Below are 20,956 nucleotides of genomic sequence, written 5' to 3' on the forward strand. Positions count from 1 at the left end.
TAATAGTAAATAACATACTTACTTATATTGCTTGCTATGTTGCCTTAATTGAGTGTTTGAGGCTCTCTGTTTTCAATGAACAGTCACAAAGCCCAACCACCTCTGTTAAACACACACACACACACACACACACACACACACACACACACACACACACACACACACACACACAGTCTCATACTGCACACAGTCTCATTGAAGATGCTGTAATTCAGGTTGCTAGGTCAGCTTCAGCACAGAGAAGAAATCCTCTCCATGCAGCGATAAACAAGTTGAGATACACTTTATCATGAACTGTCTGTCTACAGTAAGCTCAGCCGTGGCTATGGAGTCCCAAAGTGTTCAATATTAAATGAATAGAGGCATTAAAATAATAATATAATAATAACAATTCAATACTTTTTTAAACCTCAGCGCATTATTGTGAAATGTTATCCTGTTCCTTTTCACAATAACTGCATTCATTGTTTACTTTATTCCAGCAGGTTTTTTTTGTACACACCATTAAAAATATCTTGTTTCAACTCGACTCAACTTCGACTTTTGAAGGTTTCGTAATTAACTTTTTGGCTGTCCAATCACATAGCTTACTCTGCCCTGTTTGTCTTGATGGACACAAAAAAGTGCGTTGTGAAATAAATAAAAATGTGGAAAATAAAATAAAAAACCTAAAGTTCTTATTTTGAAAGGAAGCTGGATGAAAGAACAATTAAAAAACATGTATTAGGTTGTTTTACAATTTCATGATTATATTATGTATCTTGTCTGCATTAATTAATATGATTATTCATTTCATAATGTCTTACCTATTTATTTAATATTGAACATTGAGTCGTAATATCGCATAATCGTCTACAGAAACGTGTTTTCTACGTACCGATGAGAGACTATGAGGTTGCAGATAACAGTGAATGAGTCTTACATTCATTGCTCTGGACATGTCTCAGTTGAAATGTTAAAATGTGTTTATTGGGCCTTTATAGAGATGAAAGTTGGTGGCGATGATTGTTCATCCAGTGATTAATTTCGCCAGGCCTCTGTGTACCTCTGCTTGCACCGGCCCATATTCTACCATTTCTCCATCTACTGTTATTATCCCTTTGGGTGAATGTGGCTCCAGCCTGAGCGCCCGTACCTTAGTGTGCACTAAATGCTGACAGTTAGTAGTCAGATGTGCACCCTTCTCCATAGCTAGGAACAGCTTCAGCAGCGCGGCGCGTGATATCCCCGCTCTGACATAGATAAGATGGATGAAGCCGTCATCCGAGGTGGCGCCTGGGGCTGCCAGCAGGTCCTCCGCCAGGTGGGACTGGTACATGGCCAGCATGAGGACAAAGTCTTCCTCCTGCACCACCACCCAGTCGCTGGGCAGCGGCTGGTCAAGAGGCAGCAGGAGGGAGTCAGACGGGCCTTTGGTAGCGCATCGAGAAGGCATGCTCTCTGTTCTCCGCACTTTGAGGGAGTTGTTGGAGTGGCAGGAGTTGTGAAAAGTGTTCTGGCAGGGAGAGTCACTGGATGGTCGAGAGGCCGGAGCCAAGGAGGAAGCCTGATTATTACAATGCAGTGCCTGGTTATTTTCTAAACTCTCCTCATTGTTGTAGTCCTCTGTGGCGGGCAGGTAAGCCAGCTTTCCCTTGTAGACGTGGAGAGAAGCCAGCCTCACCAGCGTGCCAATAGTGAACCTGGCAGCTCCGACATGACGGTACTTCTCGCTCTCTATGTCGACGTCGGCCACAAAGCCCCAGGCCAGCGAGAGGAAGGAGAAGAGACGAGGGCTGGAGGCCACATGGATGGAGACCAGGTCCATTCGGGCCACAAGTCTTTGACAGAGCAGGAAACCACAGCTGACAAGGAGCTCCTCACTGAACACTGGCGGGGCTCTGGAGGAACAAAGTAGGAGAGAGTCACAACGGGCAAAGCTGGAAGCATCTAACCACAGAGATCTAATCTGTCTTCAAGCTGCCTTCAAGAGATATCTGAACTACAGTGATTGGAAAATATGCTCATATGAATTAAATGTGAAAGGAGTTTAAATTGCCATCTTATCAGGCATTCAAAACAGTCTGATCAAGAAATCAATTGTTTTGGACAGAACTCTCTTGTTAGAGAGATAATTTGTTTCAAGACAGTCCTTTGTTAAATAAATGCTAATAAAAAGGTTATTTATATGAGTGACTGGGTAAGTTGATAAGGTGTATTGTTAAGAAGAAAAAAGTCAGAAAGCACAGACAGCTGGTAGAAATGATGAAACAACTGGTTAGTTAATTAATAAACAGGGCTGAGAATCAAGCTTCAATACTAACTGATTAAACCGTGTCAAGTATTAAAGGTGCCGTAGGTAGGATTGTGAAGATCCAGGACTTGGCCAAAAAATTTGAACATCGACAACTTCTCAGTCCCTCCCCCCTTTCTGCTAAAGCCCAAAACGGTCTCCTAAGCACCTCCCCCCACAAGGGAGAGCTGTGCACAATAGAGCGCGTGTGAAGAGGGGAGAAGGGGAGGAAACCTATCTGCAGCTCGTGTGCAGGGAAGGGGAGGACGCTATGAAATGCGTGTGCCTGAGCAGTGATTGACACGCAGTTAGACACCCCCCCTGGCCCTGATTGGTGCATCTCAACAGGGAGCAGTGGATTTTTGCAAATCGCACTACAGGCTGTAGGTGGTGCTAGAGGAGCCAGATTTTTTATTTTTTATTACCTGCTTCATGTAGTTCTACTGGAACATAGGGTCAGTTTCAGCAAATATGACAGAAAGGTAGTTTTATAAGTCTTACCTAGTGCACCTTTAAGCTTTTCTTACTTTTCTTAACATCATTTTCATCAACAGTTGTGATGGATTTGTAGATTTCCATTTTCTTCTGAGAGCAGAAGTCATTTAAGTGCTCAAAATTGAAAATGTGAACATCTGCAATGACAACTGCACAAACTCTGCTGATGAAGATCATGTGTTATGATCAAAAGCTCTAAACAGCTACTTTGTGGCGAGATTGTTTTCAAAACCAAAAAAAGCAAAGCATTGTTTTGGTAATGGTACTGAAACCAACAACCAACAGTTGTTGTAAGATGCTCGATTAACATGTTTTAGTTCATTCTGCTGCAACAGCACAAAGTAACGACGTGAAGCTTGATTTCAAAACAAAACAACAGCTACCACAGAACTACTTCCACTTCAGGCCCAGGGTGCTTTAGGTCAATATTTCCGACGGAATGCACTTGACCGGGAGACAGGTTGTGTTTACAGCTTGTCGTATGGCGTTTTTCCCTTACATGGTACCAGCTTGACTCGCCTTTTTTGGTTTTCCATTATGAAAAAAAGTCCCTGGTACCTGCCAACAGTATTTACTATTACCTCCATCGAGGTTCCAAACGAGCTGAGGCGATACCAAAAGGTGACTGCAGATTACTGATTGGTCGGAGAGAATCATCACTAATCACTGCGTCTTAATTTCAAGCGACAGACGGGGGTGTCCTGTTCTCTTAATACATCCATGTCCTGAATGAACCCGCCATTTTTAAATAGTTTAGCCAGCGGTGTTGTTTTTGCTGCCTCCAGCTTCTTTTGAAACTAAACGTGTGTTCTGGCTGTGGCAACAGAATCAAAAACAACACACCTTCAACGTTCTGTGTGCGTGTCGCGTTAGGTCACGGCAGTTTTCTCTGGCATCGCTATGACGACCAGCCATGCTCGCCTCACGCATGAGGCGGTACTAAATCTGCAATGGAAAAAGGAAGACGGGGCACCGCGGTCGAGTCGAGCCAAGACGAGCCGAGTAGGGCTGGTACTAGCAGTGGGTAAGCACCATTTAAGGCAGCAGCAGCTCTAATTACATGGTCAAAAGGCCATTTAGTGGGCAGAGTTGCACTAGATCCAAAATGGACACCAGTCTAGGACTTCAGCTAATGATTATTAACTTTCGGTTAAGAAAATAGATATATTATTGTTTACATAATCTATTTTGTCCAATCAACGGCCCAAAACCCGTTTCATTTACAATGATATAAACCAAGAAAAGCAGCAAATTCTCACATTTTAGGTTGTTTTCAGACACAGATAATTTTGGCATGCTCTGATATTGTTGTCAATTTGAACAAATCTAAGCAGTATTTTCGAAGGACCATGACTGTTTTCTATAAAGCACAAGTTCACCTACAATACTATCTAAGTGAAATGTGTTTCATGATTGTACTCCTTTTTAAAGTACTGCTAAATAAACAAGTTGTATAAAAGTAGTTTTAGAAGTGTGCTTACCCATTGTGACGAACTGTTTTGGTCACTTAAGGTGATTGTGTGTCTTAGTGAAGTCTTAGGTATGTAACAAGCACAAACACTTTCATCTGCTCCATTGTTTTATACAACTAATTTGCAATCTAAAGAAAATGTTTTGTGACCAAAAGTCAATGGTGGGAGGGGTAATGTCTCTTTTCGCTGAATACTCATATAAGGTTTCTGCCAATATTTTTGCCATGCTTGTATGATAAAAACTCATGAATTTATCTAAAAACATGACATTTATTTTCATCCTGCTGAATCACAGCGGCGGAGCTCTTGACTCTAGAGGGTTAATAAACAATAAATTGACGAATCAGTTCAGCCCTAGAGCAGTCCTCTAGAAGGAGACACAGTTAATAATCTAGCTTCAAAAATAAGATAAACAAGAAGGTGCACTTAATATTTTTGGGTTAGAAAGTGGGTCGAGGCTGTGTTTGGGGGATTAAACCATAAGACGAGTGTTATACAAAACTGGGGTAGCTGACCTTTTTGTGTGATCGTAAACAGAGGAGGAAGATGAGGTGGGTGGAGGCCCATGGAGCTATGAAGGGAGTGGGGGTGAGGGTGACGGAGTAGGTTAAGTTGGGGGGGGGGGGGGGGTCAATAAACCAGGAGGCTCAGGGAAAAATCTTGGAGGGACAGAATCAGCTTATGGGCCTTCAGACATGACAGGCCAGTCAGACAACAAAGACAACCCCATCTGGGAGAATGGAGACAGGGGTGGAAGGTCATGATAACAGCCCTAACACACACACACACACACACACACACACACACACACACACACACACACACACACACACACACACACACACACACACACACACACACACACACACACACACAGATTTGCCTGCTGTTACCAACCACAGCCAATTACAGGGATGACTGGTTGTCTCAGTGGAGTTCACTTGCAGTGGCCCTGCAGATATCTCCATATTTATCATCCTGAATTTATTTACCAGTCCAGCTATCCAAATAGTCTGATCTACATTTCCACGGCTCTGTTATTTCTACTCATTGTCTGGTAGAAAGGTCAATAAATAACAATATTTACGTCAATAAGAGTACACAGCCTTGCCATCAGCTCTTTAAGCTAAATATTAACATCAGCAGCTAACATGCTCACAATAATAATGCTAATATGGTTAGCATGTTCTCTATCTATTCTAGTTTGTTAGCATGCTAACATTTGCTAATTAGCACACAACGCAAGTACAAGTACAGCTGAGGTTGATGGGAACATTGTATGTTTTGCAAGTGTTTAGTCATAAAGTCAGAAGTATTAGGCAAACTGAAACATTGACCTGATGGTGGCACTAGATGAGTTTTGGAATCACCAAAACATCAACCCAATTCATCCTTTCGGGGACATAGATGTTGGTACCAAATTTTATGGCAATCCATCCGACAGATAGCATGGCTAAAAACGTATGGCAAGCTTATAAAATACAGGACACTGTTAAATATTAAACCAGTGGAAACCTTTTACAAGAAGTCAGAGTCTATTTGGGGCCCCTTGTCATATGTTCCAGATGTCTATGAGTTCCTCCAAGAGTTAGTTCCTCTCTTATCTTCTCAGGTTATACATCAATACAAATCTGTGTAGCCTAATTATTTATTTTGTTGTGTCCTGTTTACTACCCCATTTAACTAACTATCTGTATATAAAGTAATTAACGCTGGCTCCTCCTCAACCAGCTACAACTATAAAATTGTAATGTCATATAAAACGATACATCAGTCACAGGGGCCAATTTTCAGCTGGAGGAGTACTTTTTAATTTCAACACTGTTTTAAAAAAACTCAACATTATTCAAGAAGGTTGAATTTTAAATAAGCTCCTTTTATTTCCAGATCCAATCCATGGATTTGTTTATGCAGTATCTGTGAACGACCAGGGGAGGGAGACTCTCACTCACATCAAAGTGTCACATCTGTCACTTCAGAAACAGTCAGCGTTCAGATGATGTTCCCGCTTGTGCTCATTATGTTTGTGTACAGAAACACATTAAACCCTCACTCAGCAAACCTGTTCACTGCATTGCATAATAACAGATACGTTCTAGCGGTCACTCGTTTGATCCACATAGCCTCAGTGAACCCTACATTCAGCTGGGAATAATACCAAATACACTCTGGCCAGGGCCACTGCAGGACAGCCTGCAGCAACCAGAGAGAGAGAGTGAGAGAGAGAGAGAGAGAGAGAGAGAGAGAGAGAGAGAGAGAGAGAGAGAGAGAGAGAGAGAGAGAGTTTCTGGATGCCCCGGGAGAGGAGAGTAAACAATACAGAGTCTGGTTCCTTCCTCTCGTTGTTGCTGCCACTCTGGCTGGTAGACCATTGTTGGATGAGAAGCTGATTGGCAGATGCAGTTGAAGTGATGAATGAATGTGGCTCTTTGGTGAAGACAGAACCATCGGTGTAAGGTTTTGTTTCATTTAATTTCATTGTGACTTTATTTAATGTATCCTTTATTTAGCTAGTAATCTCACTGAGAATAAAAGTCCCAAACTACAGCACAAAGGCAGTACAATAAACAATACAGTACATAAAGGTTGCTGGACACGGAAGAAAAAAAAACACTGAAATACCAAATGACAGATTACAAAAAAAAATAAAATAGTAAAAGGGCAAGACAAAGCTTAATGTGATGTACAAAGACTATGAGCAGCTTAAAAAGGAAGTGCCTCAAAGCACTTCATGACGTTTTAAAATTTCCCAAGTGACACCAGGTGACTTCATAGTAGAAAGGGCAGAGTATTTAAAACACAAACAACAGAACACAGGAAAATGTATATAGCCAGCAGCACAAGAAGCAATGTCTTCATGACACTACACCAACTACCTTCACTCTACTAAGAGAAAAAGGTCAATTTGTAGTGAAATAATATAATATTCCATGACACAGTTTTGGCACAGAACATTTCCTGCACCACAAACCGTTGATCTATCAGGGGTGTCTAGACCATTTTGGAAATATTACGTGGAATCTTCTATCATGTATAAAATGAATGACTCCTGACTTTGGTGATCTCTGACATTTCTACTAGTGTCATCATCAAGTCAAAATTTAAATATGTCCAATACTTTGATTTACAGGGTTCTAATTCGCAATGACCGGCTCGCTCTACATTATTCCTTACATAGTGAATGAATGAACAAGGGAGTGATTTTCAGACACAGCAGAAGTTCCTCCACCTCTGAATCTGATCTGTTGCCCTTATTGTTCTTTCCTCTTTTCCTTCTGTCCATCAACTACTCCTTTCTGTTCTTTGTTCTGGCTGAATGAACTCCAAACAATCGGGCAAATGAGCGAGTCATTAATAATTTATAGATGAGATAAGTGGTTTTTACACTGAAAAGCACCAGAAGGCAGGCCTATGTGTGTCTAAAAAGGATACTACATCTAATATCTGTACTAAAAAACAAAACAATTCTAATTGTTTTAATCATTACATCTTCACACAGTAGTTGTGTCTGGAGCATTTACACTACATTACAAATACCCGTTATTATATTTCTATACAGTTGATATACTGGGCACCATCAGAACTACTGACTCCACCATTGCGTAGTCTTGTTTAAACCAGATTTACCTGCATGCAGTATATATGTACTATGACGTGCAAATGATCATAGTACTCCTGGAATGATGTGGCCCAAATATGTTACCCAACTGGTAAGACTGGTTTGTGTCGAGCTCTCAGTTGTAGGTTAGTCATGATAGAGAGTAATAATGCTAGAATGTAACTTGAACACTTTTAATGTTCTTATCTACAGTCAAGAGCTGCAACTACTTATTATTTTCGTTATTGATTAATCTGCCCATAATTTTCTTGATTAACTGAGTAATCATTCTATAAAATCTGTCTATCAGTCTACAAAATGTCTTGCTCCACTCGACCAACAGTCAAAAATCCAAAAATATTCAGATTTTACTATCATGCATGACAAAAATAATCCCAAAATTTAGGAAGCTAGAACCAGCAACTGTTTGGCATTTCTGCTTGAAAAGTGACTTAAACTAACTAATGGTTGCCGATTAATATTCTGTTGATCGACCAATAGATTAATCGCTGAAGCTCTACTACAGTAAATTAATCACGTAGTAAATTAATTAAGTCACTTCACCCAGCCAGAGTGATGTGTGTGTGTGCTTGTGTGCAGCCATGAGAGAAACAATATCATAGCCACACAGGATTCTTGTGTGTGTCTCACCCAGAGTAGTGATGTATAGATGCAGCCAAGGCATTGCCTGATCCACTAGGAAGAATACCCAGCGGGGTTCGGATGGCCTCCTCCCAGTCTGGTCTCTCCAGCAGACCATTTATCACCTGACAGAAAATACAGCTTTGATCAGGTTTTCTGCGTGCTATTACAGGGTTGTGTATCAAACCTCTATGCCTTTATGCTATAGACTTAAATGTGTCTGATTCTTAGTCTTGTGTACTTATTTTCAAATAATGTATATACAGTATACTGTATATATATATATATATATATATATATTTTTTTTTTTACAATTTTAGACTGCATGTGTTAAGTTTCAGTTCTAAAACTAGTATTGAGTTGAACTAGTATTAAAAAGTTCTAACCATCCCTAATAATAACAAGTATATCACGTTACTCACACTGGGTGAATAAATATAACCTGTTTGAGGTTTCACTCTGACTACTGTAACCACTAGTCTGTAACTTTTAGCAGTGATTATACCACATTAACAGAAGGCTATTCAATATTTGTAAGGCTGCAATGACAATTACTTTCATTACTGTTAATCAGCCAATCATTTCAATCAATTTTGATTAATCGATTAATTGTTAACTATAAAATGTCAAAAAAAATTTAAAATTACATGCCACAAATTTAAAATGCCCGAAGTCTTAGTTAGACCAGCAGTCTAAAATACAAAATATTCAGTTTACAATTATATAAAATGCTAAAAAGCTGCTTGAACCAGAGAATGGTTTTCAAAAGTTTTTATGATAAAAATAAATTATTAAAACGGTTGCTGATTCATTTTATGTCCATTCACTAATCAATCAATTGTTTCATCCCTGTTAATATGTATTCCTTTTTCCAGGTTTTAAGTAATGTAATGCTTGAGTTTAGTATATCATAGCGTATTAGAGAATTTCAGATGGACTCAATAGTGATCAAATAAATCAGTGATGTCAATAACAGCAACTACAAAGACTGCTTGAATTCAGTCAGGACATCAGAGGCTGGGCTCAGTGATGAAACCCATCTAAATTCACTCTATTTGTCTCTGATGAACTTCTATTGGGCAACATTTTATAATTGATAATGTTCATTTTGATACACAACAGCAGGTTTATTATGATGACAGCAGTGTGTAATGTAGACTTTTAGTGTCCTTCACTAATGTAAAGCCACACAATGTGTGTGTGGACATGAATATAGTGAACGCATGTTGTGTGTCTCTCTTTACCTCAAACAGCAGTCCATCTCCGGACATGATGACTAAAGCGTCCCACTGCGACAGGTCGGCCTCTTTCACCAGCTCTCGGGCGTGGTTCTGCCTCTCTGCAAAGCACACATACACACATAAATATGTAGGTGTGTCTTTCCTGTACAAGAAATCTAGAAAGTAAAAGAGAAATTTGTCCTGTCAGCTTCCTCCCTCCACAGAGAGGTCAGAGGTCACGGTCAGCTCTAATGGCGGTGTGAGAGACATTCGGTGTCTCGCTCAAGGACATTTTTCGCCGTTGTTTGATCTCAGCAGCTCTAGTTACACATGACACTAATACGTACGTCTTATTTAAATCATGACATTGGCATTAAGAGCTCAGGTAAACAAGGAGTCCTAGTCCTCCTCGCGATCTTCTTTCCTTTTTCTCTTCAGTTGCCAAATTAAAGTATCTCCGTGGGAGGGAAAGCTGATATATGGTCTTAAATGAAGTGTCGACCACGCTGCCAATTAGTTTGGAACAACTAAATTACCCGAGAGCACTTTGTCAAATTAATCTGAGGCTGAATCATGTGATGAAGTGTGGCCTTAGTGAGAGGGCTTCCTCTTAAGGTGGACAACACAAGAGTAACATTTTAGGAGATTGTCTGTAGAACTACATAACAGGACTAATTAAATATGGAAAAACATAAAAGGATATAAACAATAATATAGAAAAGTAAATGTGAAAAGCACAAGTGTTGGATTTTGGCAGAACTAACTCTTAACATTTCCTCAACAATATTATCTGGGTGTCATGGCTTTTATAGTAATGCTTCATTTTAGGGTCTTTCATTTCCTAGAAGTTTCCTGAAAAGGACTTTGCAATTTGGTACTAATTATAAAGATAGTCTTCAATTACTACACTTTCTATTAATGAACTGCTTGTATAACCCAGAGTCTTCTACTCAGTGGACAGCAGGTCAGCTGAACATGCAAAAAATCTGTCTACAGACAAACATACAATTCAACATATACAAGGAATAAAGTATCTAAAAATAAAGGAACAATTAAGGGCTTTTTACTTGGTTTCAAGGAAAATGTTTTCCTTTTCAGGGACCTTTCTACCAAACTCAAAATCAAACCAACCTTCCTAACAAACTCAAAATCAACAAACAAATGAGGAAATTACAGACCCGTCAAATAAAATGTTACCAAATTTACTGTAGTGAAACCTTCTCAAGAATGTCTGAGGGATCCAAAACCACACTATGTGTGCTTTTCTATCTATTGACTGAACTTTGGGGGAGGTGAGATTAAGCAGGAGCCAGATCAGATATTCAGATATCTTAGCATGAGTTTATAATGATCTGGCACATGCTAGGATGGCGTTTTTAAAGGCCATAGAACAACTGATAAACCATCTAGAGTTTAATGTTCATAACTTTACCTCTCAACTGCATGTAAGGTGTATTTAAAAAAACTTAGATTTTAACGCTGTTTAGTCGAGTGAAAACTGTTCTCCAACTAAGTTTTTTTCTGAACTTGAACTGGACACTGAGCACAAGATACTTGAGAACAGCTGTGACTGAACTTATTTTCAACATATTTATGGAATGACAGTAACTTCTTCATCCCATTGACGTTTGAAAGTCTAACTAAACCTGTCACTCATAATATTTTAATATCTTAATGTTATTCTCATCATCTTAACACTTTCACGTTTTCTTTGTAGTCAGGTTTTTAAATATTCCTCTCAGTGTTAAGTGTGTGAAGGGATGCAGCTCTCTCTCTGTCTTTGTCTCGCTCTCAGTTTCCCTGTCCTCATTCTGCAGGTGAAAGGGCAGAAGGAATGCTGTGAGGTGTCAAGCAAAGTCAGTGAAGCACACTGGGCTGTCACAACTCTCTCCTCTTCTTTCTGCTCAGCAACAATGGAAGCTTTTTCCTTCTGTCTCTCCACTCTTTCACACACACATTCTTATTTCTTTCACTTTAAAAACCGCCATCATCCTAATATTGATATTATTTAATATCATATGCAGACACGGCATGTTTTTGTGAAAAAAAAACATCATGGAGCATTGATACATTTCTTAAAGGCATAAACATCTACAGAGCTGCTACCACAACCTGTGTGAGAATGAGAAAAAGGGACCATGAAGTCATTGATTATTGGCTGTAAAGCTGCTAAAAATAGTTGTTTATCTCAGCAAAGCTCCCTGCTGCAATGACAAGCGGAAAACTTCCAACAGAGTTGTTTTTCATAAATTATATTTTTGCCCAATGATAACCCGGTGCTGGAATCACAATCTGTGAGATTACGAGATATTTCTGATGCTAATATTTTTGACTGGACTAAGCCAGAACATCAGGTTTTCAGACAGGAAATTTGTTGTTTAGGCAACAAAACCTTAGACTGACAGGTTCCTGATGGACAGCTGAACTATCATAACATAGTAAGACAGCAGGGCAGCATACAAGTGGCCATCCTAATCATTCCAACGAACAAAGACATTTCAGCTATAGCAAACCTAGACAGAAAGATACAGTAGGTCCGCCCTAAGGATTAGCTACAGTAGGCCACTAATCAATAAACAGTATAGTATTATATTTTGCATAGTTTACATATTTGTTGAGGCAGCTATAATAGGAGAAACACTGAACTGCATTTGATGGGAGAAAAAACACTAAATGACAACAAGTCTAGAAAAGGATTCTACTTTTATATGAGCCCAAAAATCATCAGATTTTCTCTGACATTTCAAGGACCTAAAAATAAGTTGTCTTCTTTTGTCTCTTCCATGTAACTACCCTATTCTTCCTTTTAATGCCGCGGTTGTGTTTATTTACCCAACAGAAATACAGCAAAGTTATCCCCCACCCCCTCTGGAGAAGTATCTGATTTCTCAGCCTCTCCTCTTCCCTTCAATAAACTCTGCAGAATAAAGGAATCAATTCCTCCTTATCAGTCCAGTCACATCACATTTCCTTATCTATGCAGACACTGTAAACTAAACAGGATTGAAAGGCCCCAATCAGCAACAAAGCTGTAGAGCAGGAACACTGCAGTGTGGTGGGAGGAGAGCTGAGAGCAGCTTTAGTATGCATCTCCCCTCGTCAGACAGATTGATAATGGCAAAATGACACAGTGAGGGAAAAAATATATATGTGATGGAGATACGTCTCACAGTGCTGCTTGTGATGATACTTAGGAGAGAGTGTGGAAGAGTTTCTCTAGAGGCAGGGTAGAGGCAGTGGATTCTTTGTGACTAACTCATTACAGTCATGCAGATCTCTACTGGCCTCTGGTCACAGCCTGAAAAGGGACTGTGGTGCATCTTTTCAAAATGTTCTCAGAAGGATACAAAGATGAGTAAGCTCCTGTGAGGATAAGTAAAACTGCAGATCACTGTTAGGATTATGGTATTTCTTCCAACACGTATACATTTATACAAGCATTTGGAGGATCTCTCTGACCAACACTGTAACCTCGTCTTATTTTGCACGAGGTAAAGATATTTGGCACTCGAGGAGGTTACTACATTGATAATGTTGAGTGTGCTATTAAACTTTCTGGAGCAAAAAACAATGAAATTATTAATTGATCAAAAGAAAATGAATTTACAGCTAATTTGATAAGTAATTGCAATGATTTATAATGTTGTTTTTTTCTACAATGTTTTGACATTTATAGAGCAAACAATTATCATATCACAACATTATCATTTATTTGGATGAGATGAAACTCGTTGTGAAGCTCCGTGAAGCCGAGGGGAGCTGCGGCAGATTCAGGTGATCATATTTCAAATCTTCCATCGGGATGGTTTGAGTGCATGCAAAGTAACGAGGAGAAGCTCTGTCCTCATGCTAACCTTGTATCATCTCCACACTGCTGTCACACACATCCGATCTGCGGCTCTTTTCAAACAGCACATTCTAATAACTGCAGTACTCCTCCACATAAATGACAGCAGGTGGTGACAGTTGAACAGCACAAAACAGTATTTAACACTTACAGCTCAGTCAGCTGCCGGGAGGGGCCTGAGGGCGTAGGCAACAGATGAACACACAAATTTGCACACACACACACACACACACACACACACACACACACACACACACACACACACACACACCTATGGTGGGACATTTTTACATCCTGAAGAGAATGTACATTAAGTGGACATCAGATGCCTTTAAATAGGCTTAGCATGGCTGTATTTGTCATATTTGCATAACCAAAATATTTTGTTTACAGCATGTCACAGTGTACAGTCAAACATGTACACGTTTCAGCCTCATTTCCCCAACTCACAAAAGCAGTCTTATAAAGTTTACTGTAACAGTCCCTTCTTAAATCTCATTAAATTCATGCCACCAAAACTCATCACCAAAAGAGAACTACTTTCACCCCACTGTCCTAAAACATGTGATGAACGTTATATTTTTTCCCAGTGTGAAGTTAGACGGACAGCAATAAAAACACTCCTCATCACAGATCCAGAGAGACCCGAATGGGTTGTACCACTGATAGACACTTCCTCAGCCACGCCTGAACCATGACCAGCTAATAAGAGTTTTAACATTGGAACTCTTTTGTGGTCTGCCAGTGGAAAAAAAGTGCCTAAATTGAGCAACAGTTTAGAAAAGAATAACTACACCAAGCAGCAATTATATGAAGTGGTAACAACCACATTAAATGAGTAAAATCCTCAAAATGATTGCTTTTGGGTCACAGAGTCATGGTGGAAAAAACTGTCTGCAGTATAGGGATGGCTCTCAAAATCCACGATTGATTTACTTTTCAAAACTTACACTGCAGCAAGATTTTAATGTGAGAACAAAACGATACTTTACATCAGTCAAAACATGGGACAGGCAGTCAGCTGTTCAGATTCTGTAGATTCATCTTTTCTGCCTGTTTACAATCATATGAAGTAACAAGCCAAACTTTTACAGCAAAGTCAAAATGTCATAGAAAAGGAATGTGAAATATTTTGCCTATTTTTACTCTGGTATTCTCTAAAGGGGTACTCCAAAGGTTTAGTCTTGTACTACCAAAACATTGGGGGGACTTGCATAAGACAAATAACAAAACAAAGACAGGCAGAGAAATCCTAACATTTCATCCCTAGTATGAGTAAAGCACCAAAAACGTTGGAACCTACGTTTTCCACGATGCAAACAGAAACAGACAGCATCTTTCCCAGCCTGGTTAACGCTTCCATCTTTTAACTTCCCCGTGCTTTCATCATCATCACAACACTGTGATGAGTAAACTGATCTTCATGTCGGTAGAGTGCTCCTTTAAGCACCACAGGGCAGCCAGGTTTGTGCCTGAGTCTGATCAATTGTATTACAGGGCTTCTGGCATTTTAAGGTCCAATGTAGAGCTGGGCGATATGCAGAAAATCAAATATCCCGATATTTTTTACCAAATACCTCGATATCGATATTGTGGCGATATTGTAGGGTTGACAATTGGCGCTTTCACAATATATGCACACAATGAGATTTTTGATAAATAATCATCAGTTATGTTGAAATAATAACTATGTGGGTAAAAGACAAATAATGAAAGAGCTAGAACAGTCTGGTGTGTTCAGAAAATGACATCACTCTACTGTAATGCAGCCTTTAAAAGGAACACGCCGACTTATTGGGACTTTAGCGTATTCACCGTAACCCCCAGAGTTAGATAAGTCGATACATACCCTTCTCATCTCCGTGCGTGCTGTAACTCTGTCCGACGGTTCCACCGGTAGCTTAGCCTAGCACAGAACCTGCAGGTAACTGGTTCCAACTAGCCTACTGCTCCGAATAAGTGACAAAATAACGCCAACATGTTCCTATTTACATGTTGTGATTTGTATAGTCACAGCGTGTACAAATAAAAAGGTCACATGAGACACAGCCATCTTCTAACCGTATATAAACTCGGAACTATATTCTCAGAAAGGCGAAGCATTGCTGATCTGCTCGGGGCTTCTCAGGTGCTGCAAAGCATATCACTCCGCCCAAGTAGCAGAGAGTAGCAGTGCTTCGCCTTTCTGAGAATATAGTTCCCAGTTTATATACAGTTAGAAGATGACTGTGTCTCATTTGACCTTGTTATTTGTACATGCTGTGACTCTACAAATCACAACATGTAAATAGGAACATGTTGGCGTTATTTTGTCACTTATTCGGAGCAGTAGGTTAGTTGGAACCGATTAACTTCAGGATCTGTGCTAGGCTAAGCTACCGGTGGAACCGTCGGATAGAGTTACAACACGCACGGAGATGAGAAGGGTATGTATCGACTTATCTAACTCTGGGGGTTACGGTGAATAAGCTAAAGTCCCAATAAGTCGGCGTGTTCTTTTAAAACCAAGAAAAGACAACACTTGTGTCATATCAGGATATTACGATATCCAAAATTTAAGACTAGCCCCATATATCGATATAATATCGATATATTGCCCAGCCATAGTCCAGTGTCTCAAAATGTTATTACTTTATACTGGTTTGAGGCACCGCTGTAGTTGCCAAGTTGTCTCAAACTACTTTATTGATAGCTTCTTTTCCCCATTTTGTAGGATCTATGCTCTTTCAATGATTCCTGTCCACCTTGTTAGTTCTTCCACATCCTTACATGGGCCATGGCACAGAAAGGAGCCCCAAAACAGGTTGTGCTGTACCTTGATAAATGAACCATGCCATTCTTTAAGACAGCACATGGATTGTTGCCATAAAAGAAAAAATATAATAATATCATAAATATTTGTATTGAGCAGATGAGTCAGAGCCCTAGAGGAAGACGAGCATGTTGCGGTCGTTTAATTAATACTGTGTGACAGACATTTCATGATGATTCAGTGGATATCTTTACTATTTCTCTCTCTCTCTCTCTCTCTCTCTCTCTCTCTCTCTCTCTCTCTCTCTCTGACCCCCACAGCAGTGCAGAAGGATCCACAGCAGTGCAGTAATCCTTCATCTGCCCTCCACCCCTGGCAGTGCACAAAGCTGCCACACAGCCAAAGGTCCAATAATGTTAATCCACTTTTGTTAGCAACCGCATACAAGAGACTTCAAGCCATACGCAATGATACACAAGTATAGATGTGCCGTTTAGCAAGCATTATGGGCAAACATTTTTTTCATTGGTCAAATTGGGTGTGTCGGTAGCGGTAGAATTGTAAGTCTGACAGACTTAGTAACAGTTAACTAAGGGGGGCGGGGTTTTGTAAAGGATCAATTTAAATCTTGCTTGATGGAGGCAAAGGTGCCATACAGACAGCAAAACTGATAGATGCCACTACATTGTCTTGAAAAGCAACTGGTTGATAGCTCTACTTTTGAGCAAACTTGAGCGTCAAACACTTTCCTGCATTCTGGTGAATTTTTCTAATTTCTATATTTGTGCCTTTTCTGCATTAAGTTATGGTGCAAATGTCTTTATTTATGTAAAGGAAATTATTATTAGATATTTGAGGAGGTTGCACTGGCCAGTTTTGAGCCCCCCTGTAAATTACGCCTATGGTGTGATCACATGCAGATGTGAAGTAATCATTCAAACATGAGCAATCTGAACACTGGAGCAGGTCTGGCTCATTAAATTCAAAGGTGTCATTTTATGTTTGATCATTTAATCAGCTTTGCACAGTTAGACAGCAGCTACCATCTCTCCATCTACCTCCTTCTACAGTGTGTTTAATCAGGTAGACTCTCTGTTATAGTAACTGTTAAGTCTTATAATAAACAATTCCATGTTCATAATTGGGTATCAAATGTTCAGACCATCTGATGCACAGCCTTTTGCACAGAGCTGTCTGTTGTGTTAAATCTTTGTAACAAGCCGTTAATAAGCAAACGTTTGGGTTGTGAAAATCATTTTGGAATCAACTATTTGCAAGTGTAAAGGGTCAGAGTTTTTTCACCATTAATAATCAACCATAGTAGATGTTAATACGTTTTTATTAAATGGATCAGATGTTCTTTTCCACAAGATGTTGAGTACAAACCAGTTTCAAACTTCTCAACAGCAGAGAGCGCCTTTAGATTGTAAATGTGAATACATTCAAAGGACGTAATAATGTACTATTAATTAATAAAGTTACAGGTTTCAGCTATAACACAGCTGAGGCAGATCGATTATTGGATTCCAGTGAAAAATGTAAATAGGATTGTTTCTCATACTATGGAGCTCAATTAGGATTGTTGAGGAATTACTAGACTGCACAAAAAACAAAAAAAACACAATACTTATCTACGGAGGCATCATTCAGGGCTATTTGGGAGAGGTTAGAGTCAAAGTTTTATTTTAGAAGTGTATTTGTTCGAAGAGATGGTCCTATCACCATGGTTTTAAATCTCTCTTTAAGTAGTCATGCTCTCACATTTAGATATAGATTTGGGGATTAAATCTATTCTCTGGGATTAACTTGTCAAAAAGTGCATCTCAGAAATCACAATAAGCTCAATTTTCGTGTTTTCCACACCACAGTACCAGGATGATGAATTCTCATATGCCTCTGTATGTCTGCCCTCTTTTCTCTGTTTATGAGCCTCACACTGTGATGAAAGACATGTTTTTTATCTGTTATCTTTTTTATCTTATCTGGTAAAACTCAAAATAAAAGACAAGAGAAAACTTCAGTGAATAACTGAACTGATCAGGCAGAGAGCATGATATAGTATGGGATGAGTGAGTGAGTCTAATACTGCACTATATAATCACTACCACCCAGTGTAGATTATGGTGACGATTATGAATGCATGTATTAAATCAAATCATGACCAAAGGGGATTTTGTGCGAATGTGTGTTTATCATAGACCTGTCTTTATCCATATGTGTGACTGTGCTAAGTGTACACACAAATTTATTGCATAACAAATCTGTATGCATATGGGTCAGAGGCAGTTGATGTTGAAAGCATAAAAACACGAAGGGGATTTAAACTAGTGGAGGGTTACTGGGACAGAGAGAGAGAGAGACACATGGAGGGAGGTGATGGTGTTGTTATTGTGGTCTTGCTGAGCTGTGCCTATGATTATGTGTGTGTGTCTGTGTGTGCGTGAGTGTGAGTGCGTATATATATTCTCATGCTGTGGTGTATATCTCTGCGTGGTGTGTACTTGTGCCTCCAACTCACCGGTGATGACCAGAGTGTGTGAGACTCCCGCCTCGTTGAGCATTCGTTGGATGTGGTTGTTGTAGAGAGTGAGCGCCTGTCCTTTCCCGCTCTGCGGGTTCATAAGCAGCATCATCCGGCTCGGACGAGACAACACGCTCAACGACGCCCCTGCAGAGGACAAAAAAGACAAGGTCAATTCTCCACAACAAACAATATTTTTACATCAAAGCACGCTTACTATATAGGACACTGTCGCCTGGAAAGTTTCTATTTTTATTAAAAAAAATTTAGAACATTTGGAGTGACAGCCCAGTGAATGGACAGACTCTTCACAGTGTGAATCCAACAACAGCCTCCTGTTCAGCTTTGGAAACCTTAACCTCAAACTTATCTATTTTCAGTCCTAGTTTTAGCAGTACTTTTGTTTTTTGTTTGTATGACATGCAACAGAGATCCTGCAGCCATGACCTGCCATTAATGTTTATCCAATGTTGCTTGTGCAGTTTCATCTCATCTTTAGAAAAGAAAAGAAAAGTCAGTTACACACTTAGGACACTTGTCCATCTTTAGAATCAATCCCACACTGCTTGGATCTAAAGATGGACACTTTGGTACATTTGTAACTGCAGGGTTGGTGCAAATTAGTGTTCAAAACATCTTCGGGATCAAACAGATTTCAGAGGGTAACACTGATATTACACACACACACACACACACACACACACACACACACACACACACACCCCAAATCGTTTTAAAACACTCTGAAGATGATGGCTTCTCAGAGGCACAGCATGGGGCTAAAGAAGGGAGGAACTGGAAGAAGCTAGTTTTGGCCTGTTCTTCCTTCCTGAAGGGGATTAATTAAATACTCCAAGCATAAAACTGTGCCTTGCCAACATTAGATTATTATTCAATATCTGAGATGAGATAGGAAGAACTAAATAGAGATACAGATATGATGGAAGTCAGAGTATGATGATAAAACTGTGCTTATGTTAAGGGGGAGCTGGTAGTTCTGAGAGAGAGGAGATAAGGAGGATAAGGGGATGGTATCTCAAATGTTTAAACAAAATTACACCATGTATTCCTATAAGAAAAACGTTTTCCTTTACCTCCGTACAAATCTTAACTAAACTACATATCAATGTTCTCTGCTTTTCCCCGTCTCCCTTAAAATTCAATTCAATTTTATTTATAGTATCAAATCATAACAAGAGTTATCTCAAGACACTTTACAGATAGGGTAGGTCTAGACCACACTCTATAATATACAAGGACCCAACAATTCTAGTAATTCCCCCAAGAGCAAGCATTTAGTGCAACAGTGGCGAGGAAAAACTCCCTTTTAGGAAGAAACCTCGGACAGACCTAGTCTCTTGGTAGGCGGTGTCTGAAGGTGCCAGTTGGGGGTGTGATGAACAGTGGCAATAACAGTCACAATAAAAGATAATGGAACAGTGACTAAAAATAGTAGTAGTAAGTATGAAGATACACAGAGTATTCTCTGTTGTAGAAACAGCGCGCTTTAGTAAGACTGTTTTCTATGTCACGCCTGCTGAGCATGGAGGGAGGCAAACCATCCAAACAAGTCTGACAGCTGATATATGAGTAACGATGGGCAGGAACAACTGAAGTGCAGGGATGAGCACAAACTGCCAATTTAAAACCAAATTGGCAGGTTTGGTTTCACTGGATACTGCACTTTCAGTGAAGTCCCAGTGATCCTATTGGAATGCAGTGAAACAGGTCACAACAATGAACATACCTTAACCTTTTTATTTATTTATTATGTATTACCTCTGTCACTGGAGTTTGACCTGAGGTAAACTCATCAGTCTTCCAGCAAGGTAGGAAGATAGGTTGCTATATGTATACTTTTTAACTGCAAACAACAAACTCACATTTCTTGTGCTGGTTTCATAAAGGCACTTTCTCTGTAGGATGAATATTTCTATGTAGTCTCTCCTCTCCAGATCATAACTACTGGACTCATGAGGGAAAGCCACAGAAGTGCCCTTATGAATCAGCTGGCATGACAGCTGGCACTGAAGGACCTGACCTTGTTGTCTGTGTGCCTCAACACCCACGCAGACCTTAGTGGTTAACTCCAACCCCATGTTACTTCCTGTGTGCCACCCCTTTCCTTCTCCAAACA

At 39.8% G+C, this 20,956-nt stretch overlaps 1 protein-coding gene across 1 annotated transcript in view; it reads right to left on the reverse strand.

Moving 5' to 3' along the window:
• Positions 1 to 203: 203 nt before the first annotated feature.
• The window catches only part of LOC144536533 (sphingosine kinase 1-like), a 37,944-nt gene continuing 17,191 nt past the window's right edge, over positions 204 to 20,956 (reverse strand). Inside the window, exons 2-5 of the mRNA XM_078279729.1 lie at positions 18,817 to 18,966; positions 9,724 to 9,818; positions 8,489 to 8,604; positions 204 to 1,880 (exon numbers count right to left, since the gene is read on the reverse strand). Coding sequence (XP_078135855.1) covers positions 1,010 to 1,880; positions 8,489 to 8,604; positions 9,724 to 9,818; positions 18,817 to 18,966 — 1,232 coding nt within the window. The 3' untranslated portion in view covers positions 204 to 1,009. The remainder of the gene's footprint in view (positions 1,881 to 8,488; positions 8,605 to 9,723; positions 9,819 to 18,816; positions 18,967 to 20,956) is intronic.

This window comes from Sander vitreus, chromosome 2 (genome assembly GCF_031162955.1).
Source record: "Sander vitreus isolate 19-12246 chromosome 2, sanVit1, whole genome shotgun sequence".
NCBI classification, from domain to species: Eukaryota; Metazoa; Chordata; class Actinopteri; order Perciformes; family Percidae; genus Sander; species Sander vitreus.